At 32.3% G+C, this 26,706-nt stretch overlaps 1 protein-coding gene across 1 annotated transcript; it reads left to right on the plus strand.

Moving 5' to 3' along the window:
• The first annotated feature begins 2,130 nt into the window (after window positions 1-2,130).
• LOC113370837 (protein PF14_0175-like) lies at window positions 2,131-25,817 on the plus strand. The gene is made up of 3 exons (XM_026611521.1): window positions 2,131-2,181; window positions 10,170-25,621; window positions 25,697-25,817. Exons 2-3 carry the CDS (start codon window positions 10,172-10,174, stop codon window positions 25,775-25,777), a joined length of 15,531 nt encoding a protein of 5,176 aa, XP_026467306.1. The 5' UTR covers window positions 2,131-2,181; window positions 10,170-10,171; the 3' UTR covers window positions 25,778-25,817.
• The last annotated feature ends 889 nt before the right edge of the window (window positions 25,818-26,706 follow it).

Below are 26,706 nucleotides of genomic sequence, written 5' to 3' on the forward strand. Positions count from 1 at the left end.
TTGAATTCCATTGAACGTCTCCTAGACCTAATTTGGATATCAAATGTATAAAATTAATGAAAAAACTTCAGTTAAGGTCATCAAAATCGAATTCAATTATGTTAAAAAAATATTGATTTAAACGATACCATGTCTATATATTACATACTAAATAATAATAAATATATATGGAGCTTTAGCCGAGCTTTTACACAAACAAAAATGTATCTTTAAATTATCAACAATTAGTATTAAATTGCAAAAAAATGCAATATTTTATATAATTTTTCAATTAATTAATTTGAAGTATTTATTCTTTAATTTTTTAATTTATTTATCTTTCTAGTTATTTAAATGCCATTTTTTTTTTAAAACGATTCGAAACTTCAGCCAAGCTTTTATACAAACAAAAATATATTTCTAAATCATTAACAATCAATATAAATTTGCAGAAAAATGCAATATTTTTCATATTATAATTAAATTATTATAATTTTTCAATTTATTAATCTAAATTACATTTATTTAAATGCCAAATATTTTCTTTCTGAAACTATTACTGTAATAATCTGTATTTCTTGATGCTTGATGTTCTTGATCCTAAAAAAATAGTTAAGCTTTATTTTTTTGTAGAATAATTTCTGTGAAGACAATTTTTCAAAAATATAATATAATTATTAATTGTAAAATTTTCAAATTTTTAAAATACAATTTCTGAATTCCAAAATAGTATCCTAACCCTAATTATGGTTATCAAGCTTGGCGTTTTTAATCAGAATAAATAATGTCATATCAAACTCATTTTTTAAACGATTCAATGATGTATCGTCTTTTTGTTTATACATTTCAATTTCTATAAAAGTGATCATATTGAAGCTTTTCGTGAGCTTTTGCAAATTAACAACACAAATTTTGTCAGTAACAATAATTGTAATATTGCAGACAATGGAAACAATAGTCCATACTTCTTGATACTAACCACATATGAAAATTAATGGGCAAAATTTCAAAAATAAAATTAAAAAAATGTGATCTTTGATAATAATTACTTCAATTCTATTAGATTGTCTACCAGACCTAATTACGTTTATAGAGTTTGATCTAAAAGTAAACCAAAATACAATTGCTTCAATAGAATGCAAAACTTCCATGATGTTTCATTTTTTTTTAAACATATTCGTTTAAATTGAATCAAATAAATTGAAGCTTTTGCTGAGCTTTTACAAATGCATTTCTTTAAACAAAAATTGATTTATTAGAATTATTGTGATAATTAATCTGTAACTAAATCGTGGTCAAAACTGACGTTGGAAAAAAATTAATTCAATATTATACACTTTTTATTTGATATTTTTGAAAATTCCTTAATGGGACCTTAATTTCACATTTTACAGTTAATTTAAATATTTATATAGCACTTTTATATGCAATGTTAATATACATAAATTTATAAATTCATATTTGAATATACATAAAATCAGATCCAATTAAAAATAATTTCTTATGTACCTATCTCAAAACACATTTTCAAATTCCAAGTTTATCAAATTTCGCCACTTGCATCGAATACATAAATCGTTCTAATGATTCTGCACAGGAAATTCCTGACTCAATGAATTTATTCATCAACCTCAAACCACGTGTTTATAAAAAAAGTGAATTAAATAAATGTCACCAGTATGAATGAACTGATAGTTATAAATAAACGCATAATGATGCGTTCTTAGAAGATAGACTGATGAATGAACTAATCGACATCACGGTGACATCACATGTGACGTAGTAAAGAATCAATGTCACGTTATAATAGACATAGACGTCACATGTAAGAAATGGTCCTTCAAATTTCTTTGTTTCTTGGAACTTCAAAACCCCCACTTGAAAATTTTAATCAAATTTTAAACTTCTTTTACTAAAAAATAGCAGATTATCGGGAATTCAATGAACGGTGTAGCTTACAAACAGATAGCTTTTAATGTAAACATGTGTATGGGTATTTTATATTTGCTCGGTTATCTTAGTCTCCAATCGGCAATAGTATTTAAGAAGAAATCTTTGAATTTATAAGGCAGATGCGAATTATTAATACACCATAAAGCATGGTTATAACTAAATAAATGAAAACGTTTTGTACAGTTTTTTTCTGTGAATTGGACAAGGAACAAGTGTTATTGTATGCGATTGGTTTATGAGATATTTGAGGTAGGAAAGTTGCTTTTTTAATTGAAAATATTTTGATACTTGTATGTGAAACAATATTTTATTGTGCAAAAAGATACAAGATCTAATTTTTGTGAAACAAAATTTGGCGAGAAAGTGCAAATAAATCAATAATTTTTCAATTGCTTTAATATAAAGTTTTATGATGTAGTATGAAATTTAGGTTTAGGAATAAAACAAGTGACATCTGATATTATGATGTAATAGCTAAAATAAAATTAAATATAACTATGTAATTAATATATATTTTAAATTTGGATAATTATTTAAAATAATGATAAATAAGGTAAGAATTAACATTACTCATAAATAAATAGTGTAAATTTAAATTAGAATAAAAATTTATTTTACGATTATGAAAAACTTTCAATAAAAAATACAAAATAAGCAATTTAGTTTGTATTAACCACAATAATGACCAGAAATATGAAAAATAAATAAAAATTTATAAGTTCATATTAAAAAATACAATAATAAAATAATAAGTAATTAAGTATATTGAAGTATCTGAAAAATAAGTTCATAGCATCATCTTAAAAAAGCTCAAACTTAAAAAAAACGTTCTTCATATTTTTTTATATAGATTTCATTCATTTTAACATAAATTATGATAAATAACTTTTTTTTAAAATGCTATATAAAAATACTACTGAATATTTTTCTCAAATTTTGTTTTTTATTTAGAAGTGCTATTCTTTCGGTTAATATGGATAATAATGAAAAATTTAAAACATAAATTTGAAATCTGAAAAAAATTGTGTATTACGAAATATAATCTTGTTATAAAAAATATATAAAAATATAATAATAATAATAATAATAATAATAAAAGTAGAACAAAACTGATATAAGACGAAAAAAATAACTGAAAAATAAATATATATAAGAGCAATAAAAAGAATTCAACAAACTAAAAAATTTACGCTTATTTTAAAAAATATATAAGAGCAATAAAAAGTATTCAACAAACTAAAAAAAATATTTATGTATTAAAAAATAAATAATTTAATAATGTAAAGAATATTATATATATGATAGTTATCTGAACTTCTCTTCATGAATTGTACTCTAAATTATTATTGTATCTTCTATTCTATTTTTTTCTCTCTTTCATGTAACAATGTCTTAGGGCGTCTATTAATCACGTGATCAATTTTTTAAGGACTTTTGGACCCCCTCTACCCCCTTGGCGATACGTGTAATATTCAAAATTACCCCCCTTCCCCCACCAAACACCACATGTATTTTTTTAAAAAAAATTGTAACTATTTGGATTTAAAAAAAAAATTCCTGTGCAAAATAAATTCACGTGATATCGTACTATACGACCTTCTCTTCTACGTGATATTTCGTCATTTTTTATCAACCCCCCCTTTCCCTTAAAATCCTATTGAGATTGATAGATCGCCCCTTTTAAGATTTCTTGATTGCTATTATTAATAAAAAAGTAGATTCCAAGTATATTGTTTCTCATCCAATAGTTACACCATCACTATTATATATTTTACAGAAAGTGGCAATTTATTTTATTATTTTAATTTTTTATGTGGCTTCGATCCTTTTGCTCATTTAGCCATTTTAGCCAAATTCCTGTGGCCAGCTTGAAATTTATAATACGCATCGTTCTCAAATTAATACGTATATAGGATGAGAGTTAGAAATTCGATCGTAAATTTTGCCGTAAAAGATATTAACTACAGAGGCAGATGTTAATGTCAGCGTTTATGTACAAACGTGATATGGATATGTCCACTGCGAATAGTTACTACAGATGCATGCAAAATCGCAATTGTGATCCGGGAACGTTATTATCGGGGAGTGTAGCCGAAAATTTGGCAATTTGGAATACGTAGTTTGTAAAACAAATTAAAAATATAGCGCATCGTTCATGCTTAGCAATTGCAATAATTCGTTTTCTTTCAAGTTGTTTGTATCGAGCACGTTATTCTCGATAATAATATGGTACTTTTATTAGATCATTTACTTAAAATTGTATCAAAAAAACTTATGGACCAATTCCGACGTAAAATAGACGAATGTTATGCTGTCATTTTCATATAAAATGTTACTAAAAACTATCAAAATGCTATGTTTTTGCTGTGCAGTCAAGAATTTTAGATATAAAACCTAGAAACCGCAAAAAGGTTGTTATCGAAACTGCATTTTTCTGATGTGTCATCAACATATGCGAGAAGTTTTTTATGTGTAAAACGGCTGGTCGACAGCAGATTCAAATTTCAATTTGACAGTTTTAGTACAATTTTATATGAAAATGGAGCGCAACATAGCGTTGCCATAACTTTACCCTATTTTACTTATCTTTGCAAAGAATTACAAATATCTGGCAATGATCTATATTATGTTACAATACAAAGAGTTCATCATTCCCATGATTCTTTTATGAATCAAGACATTATGAATGAGAAAATTATCGTATACCAAATTCCAATGTTATAATAGCTTCTACCATGAAAATTCAAACTTTTATTTTTAATTTCACGAAAATTAACAAAAACTATGAAAACTAACAATTTTGCTGAAATTTTAAGGTGATTGTAAAGAAAAAAATGAACAAGATTCTATACAATGTGCAAAACCGAATAAAAACAAATAGACCAAAAAATATAAGATCTAGTGGTGTAAGGCATCATGCCTTAAGACAAATAGCTGGAACTTATTGTACAGTAATATAATATTCAAAGAGTATTGAATATTATATATAGATTATTACAGCAAGAATTAGAAATGAAATCCAAAATATTTTCGATAATGAAAAATCAAAACCAATATTTTTGTCAAAACAAGCATTTTTGAATAATTCAAATCGAATGTTTTGTTCTCCCAGAAACTGACATTTTTTGCATATTTAACTCTGTATCTACAAAACGGCTGAACTTGCCTTCGCCAAAAACTTATCACCACTTCTCCCCATCATTACAAATTGAATGTTTTTTGAATCATTCAAATCGAATGCTCCGATTTCTCAAAAATCTAATTTCCATTTTCTGTACTCTATGCTTCATATCTCCGAAACGGCTGGACAGACTTTTGCCAAAAACTATTTAGCACGTCTCCTTATCGATGGTAAACGATTGCTTTTTAAATATTTTAAATCAGTTGATCCGTGTTCCCAAAAACGTGGACGAAAATTGTATCCATACATACGCGCGCACTCACACACGCACACACATACCTACATCAATTTTTTCTAAGGTATGCCAAAATGTTCAGAAACCTTCAAAACGTGAAGATATGCAAAAATTTTCAATTTCGATTTTTGGACGATTACAATAACATACTCCACAGGAAGTTATTAATATGACATAATATGTAAAGAGGATAAAAAAGAGTCAAATTATATAATATATTTAATATATTACGGATACAGGATTAAATTTAATAATTACAGAAAATAAATTATCTTTATTATATAATGAAACTAGTTGGTTTGGTATTTAGCCTTGAGGCAAGTTACATGAACTTCCCGAAATGTGTAAATAATCGACTTAATCAAAAAAAATGTGTAAATAATATACTTCATTAATCCTACTTTAAAAAAAACGATAATAATTTTAGCAAACTTTGACGAATTTTTAAAATTAAACTACTTGTCGTTAGGCCGTAATATTACAGTAAGTTCTATAAGACCATGATGTATATCGCCAAAAAAAATTCCATGAAAATCGGCTTAAATTTTTTTTTTCAACAGTTAATTACAAGAAAACGGCTCGGTAGATTTTCACCTAAAATTAATCAGTACCATTCCCAAGTAATATCTTTCGAACAGTTTTTGATATTTTTAAATCGGTTCGGTAGGGTGAGCTTAAATGTCGACGAAAATTTAACACTTTTTTTCAACAGTTAATTACAAGAAAACGGCTCGGTAGATTTTCACCTAAAATTATTCAGTATCATTCCCAACTAATATCTTTCGAACAGTTTTTGATATTTTAAAATCGGTTCGGTAGGATGAGCTTAAATGTCGACGAAAATTTAACACTTTTTTTCAACAGTTAATTACAAGAAAACGGCTCGGTAGATTTTCACCTAAAATTAATCAGCATCATTCCCAACTAATATCTTTCGAACAGTTTTTGATTTTTTAAAATCGGTTCGGTAGGATGGGCGTAAATGTGGACGAAAATTTAACACTTTTTTTCAACAGTTAATTACAAGAAAACGGCTCGGTAGATTTTCACCTAAAATTAATCAGCATCATTCCCAACTAATATCTTTCGAACAGTTTTTGATTTTTTAAAATCGGTTCGGTAGGATGGGCGTAAATGTGGACGAAAATTTAACACTTTTTTTCAACAGTTAATTACAAGAAAACGGCTCGGTAGATTTTCACCTAAAACTAATCAGCATCATTCCCAACTAATATCTTTCGAACAGTTTTTGATTTTTTAAAATCGGTTCGGTAAGATGGGCGTAAATGTGGACGAAAATTTAACACTTTTTTTCAACAGTTAATTACAAGAAAACGGCTCGGTAGATTTTCACCTAAAATTAATCAGCATCATTCCCAACTAATATCTTTCGAACAGTTTTTGATTTTTTAAAATCGGTTCGGTAGGATGGGCGTAAATGTGGACGAAAAGTTCAACACTTTTTTTCAAATTACAAAGAAACGGTTTGGTCGATCGTCGCACAAAACTGAGAAACGATAGTCCTCACCGAAATACATCAAATGCTTTTTAAATATCTGAAATCGGTTCAGGCGTTTTTGAGAAAACGTCGATCAAAATTCTAATTTTGACAAATGCCAAAAAGACCATACTGATTTTTGCAAACTTTGACGAATTTTTAAAGCTGAACCAGTTGTCGTAGAGCCGTAATATTTTAGTATGACCTAGAAGACTGTGGTATCTACCGTCAAAAAAATAATCATAAAAATCGTCGAAATTTTTTTTTAAAAAACTTTATTACAAGAAAACGGCCCGGCCGATCTTTACCAAAAACTAATCAGCACGATTCCCAACCAATATCTTTCGAACGGTTTTTGAATTTTCGAAATCAATTCAGAATTCCGGGCTAAAACGTGGACGAAAAATTTTTCACTTTTCTGCAATTTACAAAGAAACGGCCCGGCCGATCGCCGCACAAAACTCAGAGACGATAGTCCTCATCGAGATACATCAAATGGCTTTTAAATTTTTGAAATCGGTCTAACCGTTTTGGAGAAAACGTCGATTTACGGCAAAAAATCTGTTCACACACACACACACACACACACATACACACACACACACACACACACACACACATACTTTTTCCAAATTTGGTCTCATTCGATTCAGAATGGCTTGAAACGTCGAGAAAACATAAAATTAGCGATTCGGATTTTTTGATGAAAACATAAACTTCTCCTTCGGGAAGTTAATAACAAAAATTTTACTAAAATCCCGCAACTCTAATTTAAAAAAATGTTTCATATAAAAACTTCGATAATCATATTTCAGATATTTACCATCACCACCCGCCCCCTCGACCTAGACTAGCATTACTAAAATTGCTTTTCCGGTTTTGACTTAAAATAATATGGTGAACTTAATAGTTTATCTTTTTAATTTATAAAAGTTTTCGAAAACAGAGTAAATAAAAAAAAATATCAACATATATTCTAATACATAACATTTTGCTACCCCATATTGTTTATTATCGACTTATAAATTATAAAATAAATCGCATTATGAATTAATAATATAAATCGTTATCATGTTTCTAATAAAAAATAACGACATCACGGGTTGGAACTACACTCCCCAGAGTCCCTAGGCACCAATTTGTGCTTGTGTCCGGTTCGTCATACGTGAATTCCATTGATTATTCACGGCCTGTCGGAGAGCCGCCAGCCAGGTTTGCAATAACGCACCGCAGGCGCGCGCCCCGCAAGGTTACGCGGTTAATGCGGTTAGGAGGAATCGTGGCGGTCGACGGTCGTTACGTCGGACGTGTATGACACGAGGGACAAATATCGATACCGAAACGGGTTTATTAATTAATTATTTGAAAATCGATTGTAATGAACTTAAAAAACTAGTGGTGCATTGCATCGTGCCTTAAGGCAAATTGCAAAAAATTAACTAGCTGTAAGTGGAATTCTGTCTTAAGGCAATTAGGGCATCGTGCCTTAAGGCAAATTGCTGGAACTTGCCGTACCGCAATTCAAAATTCGAGTAATTAAAAATAATCAATAATAATAATCAATAAAAGTTGATCAATGATTTGAAACTTTTAATAGAATTTCGAACCAGATTAAATCATTCTATTTTAAATAATTTATTTTGTAATATTTTCGAAATTCTGAACTTTTTTTCAAGGCAATCGTACTGCTTTAACCGCATAAAGACGAAATATCAAAACGCCTAAGCGCCGCGTCGCCGTGTAACGCGTAAACTTTAGTACGGAACCCATAGGAATGTAAACAAAATTTATACTTATTGTTAAAATCTCTATAAAATATCTGATAATTTGATGTGCATATGTCTAATGTTCATTTTTGACCGCCAAATGGCTTTTTGTTTTACTTTTTTCATTAGATCTCCGAAACCGCTAGACCTACCTTTATAAAAATTTGACCAATTCTTCATTTAGTCGATACAAATAAAATGTTTTTTGAATTATTCAAATCGGACGCATCGTTCTCTTAAAAACTGAGTTACCGTTTTCGGCATTTTTTGCCCCGTATCTTCGGAACGGCTAGACCTGCCTTTCCTAAAAACTAAGCAGCATGTCTCCTTATCAATACGAATCGAATGTTTTTTGAATTATTCAAATTGGTTGATCCGTGTTCCCGAAATCGTCGACGAAATTTTGTATCCGAACATACATACATACACACACACACGCACACATCCATTTTTTCTAAGATATGCCAAAATGTTCAGAAGGTTTTCAAACGTAAAGATCTATAAAAATTTTCATTTTCGATTTTTTTGCGATTACTATAACTTGCCCTACGGGAAGTTAATAATCAATAAATATTGATCAATGATTAATAATAATTATTTTGAATATTTTTAAAGAGATAATTATATTTACTATATATTTTATCGGTCAGATAATATCTAGTGACGATCTCATTGCTCAAAACTCTTAAAAATGTTTACATTAAGAAGTGACGCCGAATGAATCCATCTGAGGATATATTTCTTACGAGTAGAATAAAAACGCATATAAAATATATACATTTGTAAGCCAAATTGAAAATTTAAAATTTATATTTGAAGTTTAAAAATTCTGATTATTTTTATAAATTTTGAAAAAAGATTTTTCTGAAAATTTTGAAATTGGTTTGAACCGTATAAGTAAACTTCGAAAACCAAGTTTCTTGGTACGAACCCTAGAAAATCGGAACAAAAATTAGTACTCATGTCTGAAATCTATAAAATATCTGATAATTTGATATGTCTAATGATTATTTTAGATCGCCAAATATCTGTTTTTTACATTTTCCCCCGTATCTCCGAAACCGCTAGACCATCCTTCCAAAAAATTTCATCAATTCAAATCGTAGACAAAAATTGTATTCAAACACACACACACACAAACACACTTAATTCTATTTTTTAAGGTATGCCAATATGTTCAAAAACTTTTGAAACGTAAAGATATTAAAAAAAAAAATTTTTTGCGATTACTATAACTTACCCTACGGGAAGTTAAGTAGTTGAAAGTGGCATTTTGCTTTAAGGCAAGTTGCAAAAAATTCCTGATAGGTGTAATAATTGTCTTAATCAATCGAAATTGGTATTTAGATAAGATAAATAAATTTTCAATTGTCAATTTCAAAAATCAAGTTTTTGCTTTCAATTGCGGTTCTCAATTGATATCTTTCAAACATATTTATAATATCTGTAATTATATTATTTATATTGCACACGCGCGTGCTTGTATGTCCTGAAATTATAACATGATTTTAAGTGTTTTCTTCAAACATTATTCAATATTTACTTATATATTTTCAGCAATGAGGTTCTTAGCGAGCCTGTTGATTTGCAGCTGGGCTGTGTTGGTTACACCGGCTCCGGAATATCTGCGTAGTTACCAAAGATCATATACTTCATCTACTTCAAATGGTCCACCAAAGTACAAAACTATGGTTTCTCAAATGCAAGGAGCGTTAAAGAAATCTTTAGCCCAGCAGTGTGGTTCTCGAACTAGTTGTCGCACTTATTACTCAAGTTCTCATGAAGGAAGCAGCAGTAATACAAATACAGATAGTACAACCAATTATAATGATCAATTGATGGCGAGTTTAAGACAAAAGGTAGAGTCACAGAGTAGCTATTCCTCATCTACTCCAGATGTTCCAACAGAGTACATAAATATGGATCCTCAAGTGCAAGAAGCAATAAAGAAGTCTTTAGCGCAGCAGAGCGGTTATAGAACTAGTTATAGCCGCACTTATTCCTCAAGTTCTCACGAAGAAAGCAGCAGTAATACAAATACAGATAGTGTAAACAATTATAATGATCAATTGATGGCTAGTTTAAGACAAAAGTTAGAGTCACAGGGTAATACCGCTACTAGTTCATCTAGATATACTACAAGCCAAAGTAGCCCAGGTTATACAAGGACGACGTATTCATACGTCAAACCACAAACATATGTTACTGGGACTGATCATCAAGTTAATACCCACAATTTGGAACACGATAGAGAGCAAGATAAAAATAGCGACGAACAACGTTTAGTACCAGGTGGGTATTCTCGGACAACAAGTTTTTCTCGTACTGGATCTTCAAGCCATAGTTCAAGTCAAAACAGACCAGGATACGTAAGGAGAACTTACACTTCATCTAGTTCTTTTGGAGAACCTAATTCACAATTTATCAATAGCGAAAATAAAAGGACTGAGAGCACTCCTCATGTGCATGATGACAAATGTGAACATGATGTAGAACAAGAAAATAATGCGCAGGACACCGACAACTTAAACCAACATGGAACATCAGGATATCGTCGCACAACCTATTCTAGTTCTAGTTCAACAAGCTATAATTCAAGCAGAAATAGACCACAATATACAGTAACAAGTTATCATTCTACATCGAATTTAAATTCAAATCGCGATTCACAAGTAGGCGTTACTGAAAATCAGGAAAACAATGAAAATCATGAGCATCGCCTTGAAGATAACAGTGATGAAGATGATGATGGACAACGTATTGTAAATGCAGGACAATATTCAAAAACTACCAATTCCTCGAGAACAGTAAGCCATTCTAGTTCTAGTTCAACAAACTATAATTCAAGCAGGAATAGACCACAATATACAGTAACAAGTTATTATTCTACATCAAATTTAAATTCAAATCGCGATTCACAAGTAGGCCTTACTGAAAATCAGGAAAACAATGAAAATCATGAGGATCGCCTTGAAGATAACAATGATGAAGATGATGATGCACAACGTATTGTGAATGCAGGACAATATTCAAAAACTGCCAATTCCTCGCAAACAGTAAGCCATTCTAGTTCTAGTTCAACAAGCTATAATTCAAGCAGAAATAGACCACAATATACAGTAACAAGTTATCATTCTACATCGAATTTAAATTCAAATCGCGATTCACAAGTAAGCCTTACTGAAAATCAGGAAAACAATGAAAATCATGAACATCGCCTTGAAGATAACAATGATGAAGATGATGATGCACAACGTGTTGTGAATGCAGGACAATATTCAAAAACTGCCAAGTCCTCACAAACAGTAAGCCATTCTAGTTCTAGTTCATCAGGTTTTAGTTCAACGCACAGTAGACCAGGATATACAAGAACAACTTATCACTCTACTAGCTCATATGGAACACCGCACTCAAGTGTTATAAATAAAAGTGGCAATAAAGACAATGATGGTAATCTTCACATTCATAGTGAAAACTGTGAACATGACATAGAAAAAAATAATGATGATACTAATAATAATCCAAATTCTCAAAACGCGAACCAACAAGGAACATCTGGTTATAGTCGCACAGTGAGTTATTCTGGTTCTAGTTCAGCCAGCCACAATACAAACCGTAACATAGAACAATATTCTGGGACAAGATACAACTCTGTAACTGATTCAAGCACAAGTTCCTATTCCGATGTGGGTAGTGCTTTAAATAAACAAGAAAATAATAGCGCTGATCATATTCATAGCGATAAATGTGAACATGATATAGAAAAAAACAGTGTTGATGATGACGAGCAAAGCATTGTAGACAAAGGGCAACGTACGCAGACTTCAGGTTTCACTCGTACAACAAGTTACTCTGATTCTGACTTATCAAGCACTGGTTCAACTCATTATAGACCCGGATATACAAGAACCACTTATCATTCGTCTAGTTCATATGGAACGCAGAATTCCAATAATGGCGATGGCCAAGATAATGCAGGTAAACTTCATGTTCATAGTGAAAACTGTGAACATGACAAGGAAAACAGTAGTGATTTAAATGGAAGTGAGAATCATGCGCAAAATGTTGGAAGGCATAGAATTACGAGTTACTCTCATACGGTCAGTTCGAATTCTAGGACAACTGGTTTTAACTCGAGCCAAAATCGCCAAGGGTATGCTGAAACAACTTATAATTCAATGACGCATGGACAACCATATACGATTACAAACAATAATCAGAGCAATGAAGATAGTGATGAAGGTAATAAACAGCATACACAAAACGCAGGACAGCATTCACAATCAGCAGGGCATGCTCAAACAATAAGCTATTATCGTGCTGGATCTTTTATTCGAAATTCAAGTCAATCCGAACTAGGATATTCAGAAAGTACTAGTTCAATAGATACCAATAACAGTCAGCAAAACAATAGTGTACATGGTGGCAGTTTTGAACATGGTAAGAATACTGTAGAACAGACAACTGAAAATTTACAACAAAATTCACATACTAGAGGCAATTATGGAACAACAAGTCAATCTCATTCTACTTCATCACGCTATACTTCAAACCAAAATAGACCGGGTTACACAATAACAAGTTATCACTCCACTAGCTCTTATGCAAAACCAAGTACACAAATCACTGAAAATAATCAAGATACTACTGATCATATACATGACGAAAATTGTGAACATGGCAACAATGAAGATTATGAAAATCATCAAGAGCAGGACATTGGACAACAATCAATATCAACAGGGCATTCTCACACCGGTTTAACAAGATACACTTCAAGTCATACTAGTTCAGAACATAGGACCGCAAGTAATTATGCACGAAATACAACTGAGAAAAATATCAATAAAGAAGAAGGAAGTGATGAGAATTCTAGCGAAGAAGACGAATATGACAGTGCCGGTAATAGTAATGATAAAAGAAATAAGCCTGGTGGTAAGGGCTGGAAAAAATATTATTGGGAGAAAGATTTTATTCCACCAGGACATCGTAATAAACCGCATCCTCGCGGCCATGCTTACGGGCATAGAAATAGAGGCCAAACTACATCTTATTCTAGATATAATTCCAATTATGGTGAACACCGTGGGCCAAATCGATATAATGTTACAACAACAACGTATTCATCAAGTCGTCCAGGCTACGTACCATCACGTTATTCCACATCTGGATCAAGATACAATGATGGCGGTAGAACCACGTACACCTACTCCTCAGGTGGAGTAAGGTATAGTACTAGTAATAGAAATTCAAGTACAACGGCAACTGACGCTTCACAGAATGTTTATGAAGACAAAGACACACAATTTGCACGAGAAGTTGATGGTACAGGGTTTGAACACGGTAGTTATGACACTAATACTGGAACCAGTGTAATTGATTCTGATTCTAGACACAGTTCAAATAGAAGTACCTTTGAATACACACAGCAAAACTCTCATAGCAATAATAATGTATCTACACATTCAGGATCTACAGGCTACGTGCCATCACGTTATTCCACGTCTGGATCAGGATACAATGATGGCGGTAGAACTACTTACACGTACTCCTCCGGTGGAGTAAGGTATAGTACCAGTAACAGAAACTCTAGTACAACGGCAACTGACGCTTCACAGAATGATTATGAAGACGAAGACACACAATTTGCACAAGAAGTTGATGGTACAGGGTATGAACACGGTAGTTTTGACACTAATACTGGAACTAGTGCAATTGATTCTGATTCTAGACACAGTTCAAATAGAAGTACCTTTGTATCTACGCATTCAGGATCTACAAGTACTACCCAAATGATCAATACGAATATTGCTAGTGATAATGGTTCAGTGTTCTCTCAAGAAACTCAAAACCAAAATATACAAAAAGCAAATACTGAACACATTTCTGCAGGTACGAATAGTGAGGAGAACAAACATCGTTCAAATGTTTCTTTGCACAGTGGGTCAAAAACAACCAATTCGTCGTATACAATTGTAAGCCAGTATTCACAGAGCAGTCATGAAAGTAATAGTGCAAAACACAAAGTAAAAACAGCTTCATCATCAGACGAAGATAGTTATGAAATACTTGACCAACGCACAGAAAAGTACGAAGCAACAAATAATAGTGGCGATACATTTTTTGAAAATCAAAACATAGTTTCAAATAATTATGCATCTACATCAAAAATCGTAGAAGAGTCAAGCGAACATTCACAACAACAAAAAAATGTCGTCGACAAAACCAACGGTAATGATTTGCATTATATTACTAATTATAATCAACAAATCATCAATCAATATAATAATGACGACTTGCATAAATTTAAAAATACAAGTGAGAGCGCTCATATTTCCTCAATAAATAGTACATCATCAGAGGAAAGTAAGCAATTCGTCATAAGTCATTTTACAAATAAATCTGCCGAACATAAGTCTGATAATTATGCATCTGCAAACAATCAGCAGTTCAATTTGCAACAAAACAAAGAAAATATTAATATTAATAAAAGTGCAACAAACTTGATCGAAAGTACAACTTTCACCAAATATAATTTTAGTAGTAGTGAAGAAATGAATGAACAATTACAATCAGGCTCATTACAAATTTCGCAACAAGTTTTGGATTCTTTAGTTGGTTCTTCTCAAAATCCAGATCAACAAACAGATTTTACAACTAATATAAATTCAGGCCCTAATCGTTATGTCACATCTGAACCAGTTCGTTACCAGTATCGACCTACTAACTTCAAAGGTGATGCTCTTTCAAGCCATGATTTCCTCGAAAATGAAAAACACAAATCAAATTCTGAAATAAATAATGCATCTATAGATAGAAATTATCAGCAACAATATGGTAGCCATGAACGTAACTCGAGTGATATGCGATCGACATCTTCTATAAGTTATTCATCTCAAAATGTAAGTGGTCAATATCATGTAATAAATATGAATTCTGGAAAAAATTATTCATCTTCTAGTAATATGGCTTTGAATTCTGAGTCAACCGAAGCGGATACTCAACAAAAAGTTATAAATCAATTCTACTCTCATGATAATAGTTCAAGTAATAACCAATACATATCAAATCAAGAAAATACACATCAAAATATTTTGAGAAATGGAACCAATCAAAATATCACAATGAACAAAACCGTTACTTCTGGTTCCACGAGCTACACTTTTAGTAGCAGCGAAGAAAGCAAAACAACTGCATCACAATCAGTTTCATCTGAATTATCGCATACTAGTAATGAAAGAAATAATTATGATACTAACGGAAATCAGTATTTTACACAAACTTCACCTGGTGTTATAATAACTCCTAAACCAATTCCAATGCGCTATCAGTATCAAACTTCTACTACTGAAAGCTACTCAAACGAAGATGATGATCTGCAAAAACAGATGTCGGGGTATATATTTGAAGATAAATCTCATACAAGAGATTCTCAAAGGACTCATTCTAGTTTATCCGTTAGTTCTAGTGAACAAAATATAAGACAACACACATCAGAATATCAATATAATCGCGAGCAACAAAATACTGAGACTAAAGATTTGGAACAAAATATTTATTTCAAAACAACGACTCCTACAACTTTAGAAACTTCTGACCCATTTGCAAAACCAAGTTCTTTAGTGAACGAGCACAGGGTTGAATCTGGAAGTTATGAGGATTCTGTTTCACAAGTCGATACAGATGAATTATATGGTCAGTCAACGTATAAAAATTCTATATCAATTTCATCTACGACGAGTCATCCATTTGATAATGATCAAGGTGTATCACAAGGTAGCTCCGCAACATCACATCAAAAAAGTAATGGTGCGTTTTCATTAACCTATCAGTCGTTCAACGGCACAAATATCAATAGAGAAAATTATAATACAATGCACCAAAATCAAACAGTAAATACTTTGCACAAATCTACAAATTCATCCAGGAGTTACACACAAAGTAGTGAAGAGCATTCAATTAATTCCAATGCAGTTGATGAAGTAAAAAAGGCAAATCAAATGTCCCACGTTGTAAACACGAATGCCAATAAATTTAATGAAAGTCAAAGTGCAAACAAAACAGTTACTACAACATTTACTACGTATGTAATTAGTAGTGATGAAGAAAGAAGAAAGCATGATTTGGAATCATCTAAAATTTATTTCTTTGAAGACAACGATATCAAACATTATTATTCTACTACACCAAAATACCAGCATTATGGACATGCATCTAACAATTATGATAAACAAACACATCATTCATATTCTGGCACTACAAATCAAGGAAGCACTACACCTAAACCAATGAGATATCAACAACAATCAGTGAGTTCAGAAAATCATTCTACTGAAGATGAGCAAAAGCACTTACAAGGACAAACAATTTCAACAAATTCTCAATATCAAACTAAGGAAAACTTAAAGATTGCGGATCATACAACAAATTCTCATGGCACAAATGCTAATGTAATACACGATTCCGATGAAAATCACTCAATTATAGATGCTTCGAATGATTTAAATGAAGTAAACCAAGTCAAAAACGTTCATAATATTACTTTTAATCACAGTCAAGCAACTAATAAAACAGTTACAACAAGCTACACTACACATACATTCAGTAGTAGTGAGAAAAGAAAACAATACGAGTCTCAATCTGGATCAACAATATATAATTCGAACGTTAATTCTGATAATAACAGAAATACTGGATCTCAACAGCAAACTACAATTCAGCATATAAATGATCCTTATACCAACCCTAAACCAATTCGTTACCAGCAACAGCCTCAGACTTTGGAAGGTGACTCTTCTGAAGAAGACGACCAACTAGTACAAATGCCAGAAAGTGTTTTAGAAAGTGAAGAAAATAAACATATTTCAGGAGCAACATATGACAAAACCAATAATCAGGATTCAAATAAAGTAAACCAAATTGGAAACGTTCATAATACTGTTTTTAATCACAGCCAAGCAACTAATAAAACAGTTACTACTGGCTATACTACACATACATTCAGTAGTAGTGAAGAAAGAAAAAGATACGAGTCTCAATCTGGATCAACAATTTATAATTCGAACGTTAATTCTGGCAATAACAGAAATACTGGATCTCAACATCAAACTACAACTCATTATATAAACTATCCTAATTCCAAACCTAAGCCAATTCGTTACCAGCAACAGCCTGAAAGTTTGGAAGGTGACTCCTCTGAAGATGACGACCAACAAGTACAAATGCCAGAAAGTGTTTTCGAAAGTGGATCACAAATTAAAACTACTATTGTAAATAATACCGGATCATCCCACAGTGAAGAAAATAAACATATTTCAGGAGCAACATATGACAAAACTAGTAATCAAAACGTAAATCAACAAATATTTGGATCCAGCTCAAAAGCTAACATAAACTATGAAGAAATTTATAACCAAGGTAGCAGCACTGAAGGCAGATTAAATAAATCAAATAAAAATCACTCAACTTTAGTTACTAAAGAAAACCAAATTGACAATGTTCATAATACTAATCTAAATCACAGTCAAGTAACTAATAAAACAGTTACTATTGGCTATACTACACATACATTTAGTAGTAGTGAAGAAAGAAAAAGATACGAGTCTCAATCAGGATCAACAATTTATAATTCGAACGTTAATTCTGACAATAACAAAAATACTGAATCCCAACAGCAAACTACAATTCAGCATATAAATGATCCTTATACCAAACCTAAGCCAATTCGTTACCAGCAACAGCCTCAGACTTTGGAAGGTGACTCTTCTGAAGAAGACGATCAACAAGTACAAATGCCAGAAAGTGTTTTTGAAAGTGGGTCACAAATAAAAACTACTGTTGTAAATAATACCGAATCATCCCATAGTGAAGAAAATAAACATAATTCAAGAGAAACCTATGACAAAACCAATAATCAAAACGCAAATCAACAAATATCTGGATCCAGCACAGAAGCAAACATAAACTACGAAGAGATTCATAACCAAGGTAGCAGCACTGAAGGCATATCAAATCAATCACATAAACATCACTCAACTACAATTACATCAAAGGATTCAAATAAAGTATACCAAGTCGGTAACGTTCATAATACTACTTTTAATCACAGCCAAACAACTAATAAAACAGTTAGTACTGGCTATACTACACATACATTCAGTAGTAGTGAGGAAAGAAGAAAATACGAGTCTCAATCAGGATCAACAATTCATAATTCGAACGTTAATTCTGACAATAACAGAAATACTGAATCTCAACAGCAAACTACAATTCAGCATATGACTTATCCTAATACCAAACCTAAGCCAATTCGTTACCAGCAACAACCTCAAACTTTCGAAGGTGACTCTTCTGAAGATGACGACCAACAAGTACAAATGCCAGAAAGTGTTTTCGAAAGCGGGTCACAAATTATAACTACTATTGTAAATAATACCGGATCATCCCATAGTGTAGAAAATGAACATATTTCAGGAGCAACATACGACAAAACTAATAATCAAAACGCAAATCAACAAATATCTGGATCCAGCACAGAAACTAACATAAACCACGAAGAGATTTATAACCAAGGTAGCAGCACTGAAGGCATATCAAATCAATCACATAAACATCACTCAACTAAAGTTACATCTAAGGATTCAAATAAAGTGAACCAAATCGGAAACGTTCATAATACTATTTTTAATCACAGTCAAGCAACTAATAAAACAGTTACTACTGGCTATACTACGCATACGTTCAGTAGTAGTGAAGAAAGAAAAAGATACGAGTCTCAATCAGGATCAACAATTTATAATTCGAACGTTAATTCTGATAACAACAGAGATACTGGATCTCAACAGCAAACTACAATTCAGCATATGACTCATCCTAATTCCAAACCTAAGCCAATTCGTTACAAGCAACAGCCTCAGACATTGGAAGGTGACTCTTCTGAAAAAGACGACCAACAAGTACAAATGCCAGAAAGTGTATTTGAAAGTGATTCACAAATAAAAACTACTGAAGATCAATCTGGATCATATTTTGTCGAGGTAAATAACCAAAATACAAATCAACATTCATCAGGATCAGAAACAATTTATCAGCAAAAACAAAAAGAACATATTCAACTTAAAAATCATACAAGTCACAATTCTGATTATACTGAACAAACAACAAAACATGATTCTGAAGAAGATGAATCTTCAGAAGAAAATACTCAACAACAAGTACAGTACGTAGATTTTGATCAATTAGCAAATAATGTAAATAATAAAATTACATCAACAACTGACCGTACAAACGTGCACAGACATGAAGAAACTACTAAAACTGCTGCACAAAATAATATTGTAAATGAATTTGAATCTGGTCAAACGTCTACAAGTAGTACTGGTCAATATTCTTCAATTCTAATAAACCAAAATACAAACGAGAATATAGATATCTTGAATCAACACACTCAGTCTTCGGAAGATGACAATCAACAACAAATTCAATACATAGATTTTGATGATTTGGCAAATTATGTAAATAATGAAATTAAATCTACAACTGATCATACATACATTAATAGTTTGGACGAAACAAAAACTTCTACACAAACAAGTAGTACTGGACAATCTTCTATTTTAATAAATCAAAATGCAAATGATATTATAGATGCTAATTCAAATATTGCATATTCTCAAGGAATTAATCGAACTAGTAGTGCAAGTTCTGTGAATTACATTAGTAGCAGCAAAGAAGAAACGAGACATAAATTTGTATCTTCTGAATTCGTATCACAAAGCTCAAGTGAAGAACGTCAAAAACATGTTCAAGGTGGATATCATCATTCTACACAAAATTCCTATACATCTACTCAAAAAGATATAAGACCTAAACCAGTTCACTATCAAAACCGACCAACTACTTTAGAAACTTTCTCAACGGATGATCACAACCAACAAATGCAGGTGTCCGAAAGTTCAGAAAAACAAACTGCGCAAGTCAATGTAATCAATCATCACAGTACAAATGAGAATTTGGTACATCAAACAAATCAACAATCGTCTGAAAATATCCAACACCAATATATTCACAATTCCAATGAGAATTCAAATGAACAATATCAATATCAATTAAAACCATTCACTACACCCAAAACTCCACAAACTTCAGACTTCAGCACCAGTGAAGAAAATGTGCAGCAAGTTGTTCAAAATGTAGATTTTGATTCTCAAAATGCATATCACAAGGAAACTGGTGCAAATACTTTGGTCAACAATCAACATAACCAACAATATATAACAGAAGATATTGCAGATCATATACCTGATATTGTTGAAGTAAATACAGATGATTTAGAATATATTAGTAAGGAAAAAGAAGATCAGCAACAACACATTGAAAATAGTTTTGATAGTTTGAAACAAAATATTACAACAGACAAAACAGTATCGCATAGCGAGGACGATGATGAACAACAACACATTGTAAATGAATTTGATATTTTGAATCAAGATAAAATTACAGATAAGCATGAAACAGAGTCACATGTTGTAAATAATAATAATTCAAACATAGGTCATCAAATAGTCGAAACACATTCTACTTATTCTGTTTCTAATTCTCATAATATTAATATTGATTCTACCAATGACTTACATGATGTAAATAATTTACATTCCAACAAGTCTAGAGAAAATCAATTAATAAGTGGAGCAGTTGAAACATCAGCACATTCTGTGGATAGTACAATAACAACTGGTTCAAATACATATTCTGGCTCTAATACAAATATTGACAAACAATTTATAGAAAATCAGCATAATACAAGTGACAATAGTGCTAATAACAAGTATCACAGCAATAGTCAAAATTTTGCATCTGGAAGTATGCATCATTCTAGTTCAACAATAAATATTGACGATAACCAGCATGGCGATAATACTGTCGGAAATACCCATGGCACAACGCATAATTCTAATATTGTGCGACAATTCAGTACAAATTATAGTCAAGTACAAGAAAGCAGTTCAAGCAGCGTTGAACATACAGTACATCAAACAAGCTCTAATTTCCATAATATTCATTCCGACAATAAATTCCAGACAAATAACCAACACGTGCAGGAAAACTACAATGATAATATTTCAAAGAAAAACAATGATCGAACGGTTACTGGAAGTAGCAATCAAGGTACCATATCTACTTTTGTTACAACGCACCACTCAGGTTCATCTGTTGATTCTAGCAATAATAAATTTGTTGTAAGCTCCTCCGAAAATGAGTATCAAGAATCAGCACATATTTCAGAGAACTTGCAAACCACTTCTGAAAGTCCAAACACGAATGCAGTCAATCAAGGACAGAGCACAATATCCAGTTCTAGTACTAAAGGTACTACATCAACATTTGTTACAACGCATCATTCCAGTTCTTCTGTAGATTCCGGAAATAATCAATATGATAGCAGCTCCTCTGGAAAACAGTATCTGCAACCAGCACATATTTCGGAAAACTTGCAAACTTCTTCTGAAAATCCAAATACAAATACAGACGATCAAAGGCATTACAGCACTATATCCGGTTCCAATACTAAAGGTACCACGTCAACATTTGTTACAACGCATCATTTTAGTTCATCTGTAAGTTCCGGTAATAATCAGTATGATGGCAGTTCATCAGGAAGTCACTACCAGCAACCATCACATAGTTCAGCCAATTTGAAAACCACTTCTGAAAACCCAAATGTGAATACAGTCGGTCAAGTGCATAATACAATTTATGGATCAAATTCTGTGCATCAAACCTTTACAAAGTTTGAAGAAGGACAAGAAAGCAGTTCACATAGTGCAGAGTATAAGGAGCACCATATAAATTCAAACTCTTTTGCTAATACTGATGATGATTTCGAAACAGATAATCAGCATATATTAGTAGATCAGTCTATCGATAGAAATATTGAGAATGAAAATCATGGTCAGTCAGGGCATGAAATTAATATTCACAATACTGCATCAAGTTCGACTTTAGTAACCGGCAATAACCGGCATGAAAATATTAATTATCAGCATCCAAATCCTCTTGATCCTCATGCTGGATCACACATGAATATCGACAACAAAGAGCACGTTATTTCTAGTTCTTCTACCGTGTACGAAACTAGTATAAATTCTACTAATGTACATGACATAAATCAAGACGTAAACCAACGACCATTGCATCCGTCTGAAACCACGTATGCTACTGTAGAACATGGTTCAAATATTAATACCGGTAGTACTACATATGATGCAAGTTCTGGTACATATGTGTATGATAATAACCAGCATAGATATCCTATCCATTCACAAACTTACAACAGGCCCGACACCAATATAGTGTCTGCTAACACAGGTCACAATAATCAGCAACAAGTTAATTACAATAATCAACATCCAGCACAGACTGTTGGAGACATTCCTACGAGTCCTCAATATCCAGGAATTACTACTGGAAATACTATGCATAGCTTAAACTCTAACGCTGGTACAACAGGTTACAATTATCAACATCAAGGTTACAATTATCAACATCAAGTTTACAATCATCAACAGGTACACAACCATCAACAACCAGCACAGACTGTTGTTGGTGGAACACCTACAAATCCTCAACACTCAGGTATCACTACTGGAAATACTATGCACGGCACAAGTTCCAACGCTGCTAATACAGGTTACAATTATCAACATCAAGTTTATGATCATCAGCAGGTTCACAATCAACAACCAGCGCAGACTGTTGTTGGTGGAACTCCTACAAATCATCAACATTCAGGTATTACTACTGGAAATGCTATGCACGGCGCAAGCTCTAGCGCTGCTAATACAGGTTACAATTATCAACAAATCTATAATCACCAACAAGTTAATAATAATCAACTACCAACAACTACCACCCAGCCTATTGGAGGAACTCCTACTATTCCTCAATATCCAGGTATCACTACTGGAAATACTATGCATAGTACAAGTTCCACAGGTCATCAATACGGCGGATATCACAACGTATATCCCAATGCAGGTCAACCTAATTATCACCAAGTATCTGGTATAAATTCAGGTTCGGCTACATACCATACCAGCTCTAGTCATGGAACAACTCAAACTACAGGTTATAGTAATCAACAAACAGGATATCCCATAAGTCAACATGCTACTTCTAATTATGATCAAGTTAACCCCGGTACTGTACCCATGCAGCATACAAGAGAGTACCACATGAGACAAAATCCGCAAACAACTAATTATCATACTGGCCAAATGCATCACACACGCGAATATCACATGGGACCGACCCATCATACACGGGAATATCATATGGGACCTCAGCATACTCGAGAATATCACATGCGACCCCAACATACTCGTGAATATCATATGGGATCATCGTACGATGGAAGAGATCGGCATCGTACGGATCAAATGCACCATACTAGAGAATATCATTCGAGACCCTATTATCGTGGTAGAGATTATCGCAGGCGCGGTGGCCGCTATCCAAATCGCGGACGCACGACACATATTACAAAAATATATCATCATTACATAGTACCAGGAACAAATCGTCATGAGGATGGATCTGAATGCACACACGATGAACATCATAAGCACACTCACAATGTACAACACGGATCTCATACCGTTACAAGTTCAGGAACAAACCAGTACGAGTACCAACATCATTTGAAGCCAGGAACAAATTTACATGAAGATGGTACAGAATGCAATCACGAAGAAGGTACAAAATATGATGATACTGAAGATCGACAATATGAAGAAACAAATTATCATGTAAAACCTGGCACAAATGTTCATGCAGATGGTACTGAGTGCAACCATAGTGAAGATGAGAAACATAAACTGAATGAAGATGATTATGCAGAAAATGAAGAAAGTACAATATATGATGTTGATGTAGAAACCACAACAGAACTACCAGACTACACAAAATTAGAAACACTAGGACATGTTCTGGAAACAACAAGCGAAAGACTCAACAAAAATCAACAACAACAGCAACAAATAACAGATGGAGTAATTGATTCTCGTAATGATCAGCTCATAGAATTTATCAATAGAAAACGCAATGAAACCAGAACAACTTCAACAACGGTACAAGAGTCCAGGAGTTTCAATTCACAACATACAGAACGAAGAAGTGAGTCGTCCAATGCAGCGTATACAGCAGCCTCATCGCAACAAAACTCGAGAGAGTATAGCAATGAGAGAATGATTGCTTCAAATTCTTCAACAACACACCATACATCATCTCAAGAAAGATTAAGAAGCAGTTATACTGATAATGGTGCATATAGAAGAGGTGATCAGCCGGTTAGAGATGATGATAAGGACGATCAAGGCCAAGTTACTCAACAGCTAGTCGATCCTAATTTTGATGTAGGACAAACACAACAGCAATCTAGCGCAAACAGAGAACAAATTTACGCATCAAACTCATATGGAAGTAGAACATCAAATTTAGATGTTATGCATGGCAGTCGACAAATACAGCAATTCCAAACAGAAAATCTTGAGGACTTGGGGCAACAACAAGTTTTCGCGCAAAGCAGTATTCATAATACTCAATCAGGCGGAAGAAATGATAATGAGGACGATCAAGGCCAAGTTACTCAACAGCTAGTCGATTCTAATTTTGATGTAGGACGAACACAACAGCAATCTAGCGTAAACAGAGAACAAATTTACACATCAAACTCATATGGAAGTAGAACATCAAATTCAAATGTTATGCATGGAAGTCAACAAATAGAGCAATTCCAAACTGAAAATCTTGAAGATTTGGGGCAACAGCAAGTTGTTGAACCAGTTTTTGCACAAACCAGTATTCATAATACTCGAGTGAATGAAGATACACAGAGGGTAGAATCTGTTCGACACGACATACAAGTTACGAATCATCATGCGACTGTTCACGAGGACAATGTTCCTGCCCAAGTCAGAGCAGATCCTTATGAGCCTGTTTATGTAGAAGAGGTAAATTCTTGATAAAATAATTTATACAATCGACTTTGATTGAAAATATTACTAAACTTTTTGATTTACTTATAGGTAATTACAACAACTACTGCAAAACCTGCATGGTGGAGACGAATAGGAAATAAAGTAACGAGTTACTTCAAAAAATCTTAGATTTTAATGTGATATTTAGAAAATAAGGAAAGACATTGAAAAAAATTATCATGTATTAGATATAGGTGTATTTTGTAAGAATATGAATCCATCCAAAGACTGATTTTATTGGATTGATGGTCATTATTAGTATATAATTCATTTAATGATGTCGAAACAAAGTTATAATATATTTTTAGTAAGACCTAAGTTAATGTTGTAATAATATTTTATTATTTAGAATTATACTTTTGTATTTTTTTAAATTAATAAATATTTTTAATAATATATATATAAAATATCTTATTCTCGTTCTCAGGTAAATGTTAATACAATTTAACAATATACATTAGTACTTGTATTTTTTTATCTTTATTATACGTGGCAAAAAGTGGCAAAAATGGTAAATGATTTTTTGAGAGAACGAAGCGTCCTATTTGTATTATTCGAAAAACATTTTATTTGTACTAACAAAATGAAGAAATGTTGAAATTTTGAGAAAGGCATGTGTAGCGGTTTCGGAGATCCAATAAAAAAGTGAAAAAAATGCCATATTTCGGAGAAAAATGATCAATAGATATTTTAATAATAAGAAAAAATTTTGTTTACTTTTCTATGGTTCCGTACCCATATTTATCTATAATACCGCAACGCGGCGCCCACGCGCTTCTTTATTTTGTTTCTACGCAGCTAACGCATCGCGATTGCTTTGTAAAAAAGTTCGAACTTTCCAAAAGATTGCAAAGTATAGAAAAAAATCAGATTTTTCTAAAAGGTCAATTAAAAATTTTTTAAACATTTCAAAAATCGATTTTTTCAGAATTCTAAAAGAAAATTAAATCTTTTTTAAAATTTAAATTTTGGTAAAGGAAGTTTCAGCAATTTGCCTTAAGGCACGATGCCATACACTACTAGTATCAACTCATTTAGGTATTCTTTATGAATGTAGG

Source organism: Ctenocephalides felis, unplaced genomic scaffold (genome assembly GCF_003426905.1).
Source record: "Ctenocephalides felis isolate EL2017-DRISC unplaced genomic scaffold, ASM342690v1 CF-g0.4_SCAFFOLD_01492, whole genome shotgun sequence".
Lineage (NCBI taxonomy): Eukaryota > Metazoa > Arthropoda > Insecta > Siphonaptera > Pulicidae > Ctenocephalides > Ctenocephalides felis.

What these genes read in the sequence shown, in the direction of transcription:
- LOC113370837 (XM_026611521.1), top strand. Translation starts at nt 10,172, where the DNA reads ATGAGGTTCTTAGCGAGCCTGTTGATTTGCAGCTGGGCTGTGTTGGTT. An exon ending in AGCCTGTTTATGTAGAAGAG is followed by an intron (nt 25,622 to 25,696) that starts GTAAATTCTTGA and finishes ATTTACTTATAG; the next exon opens with GTAATTACAACAACTACTGC.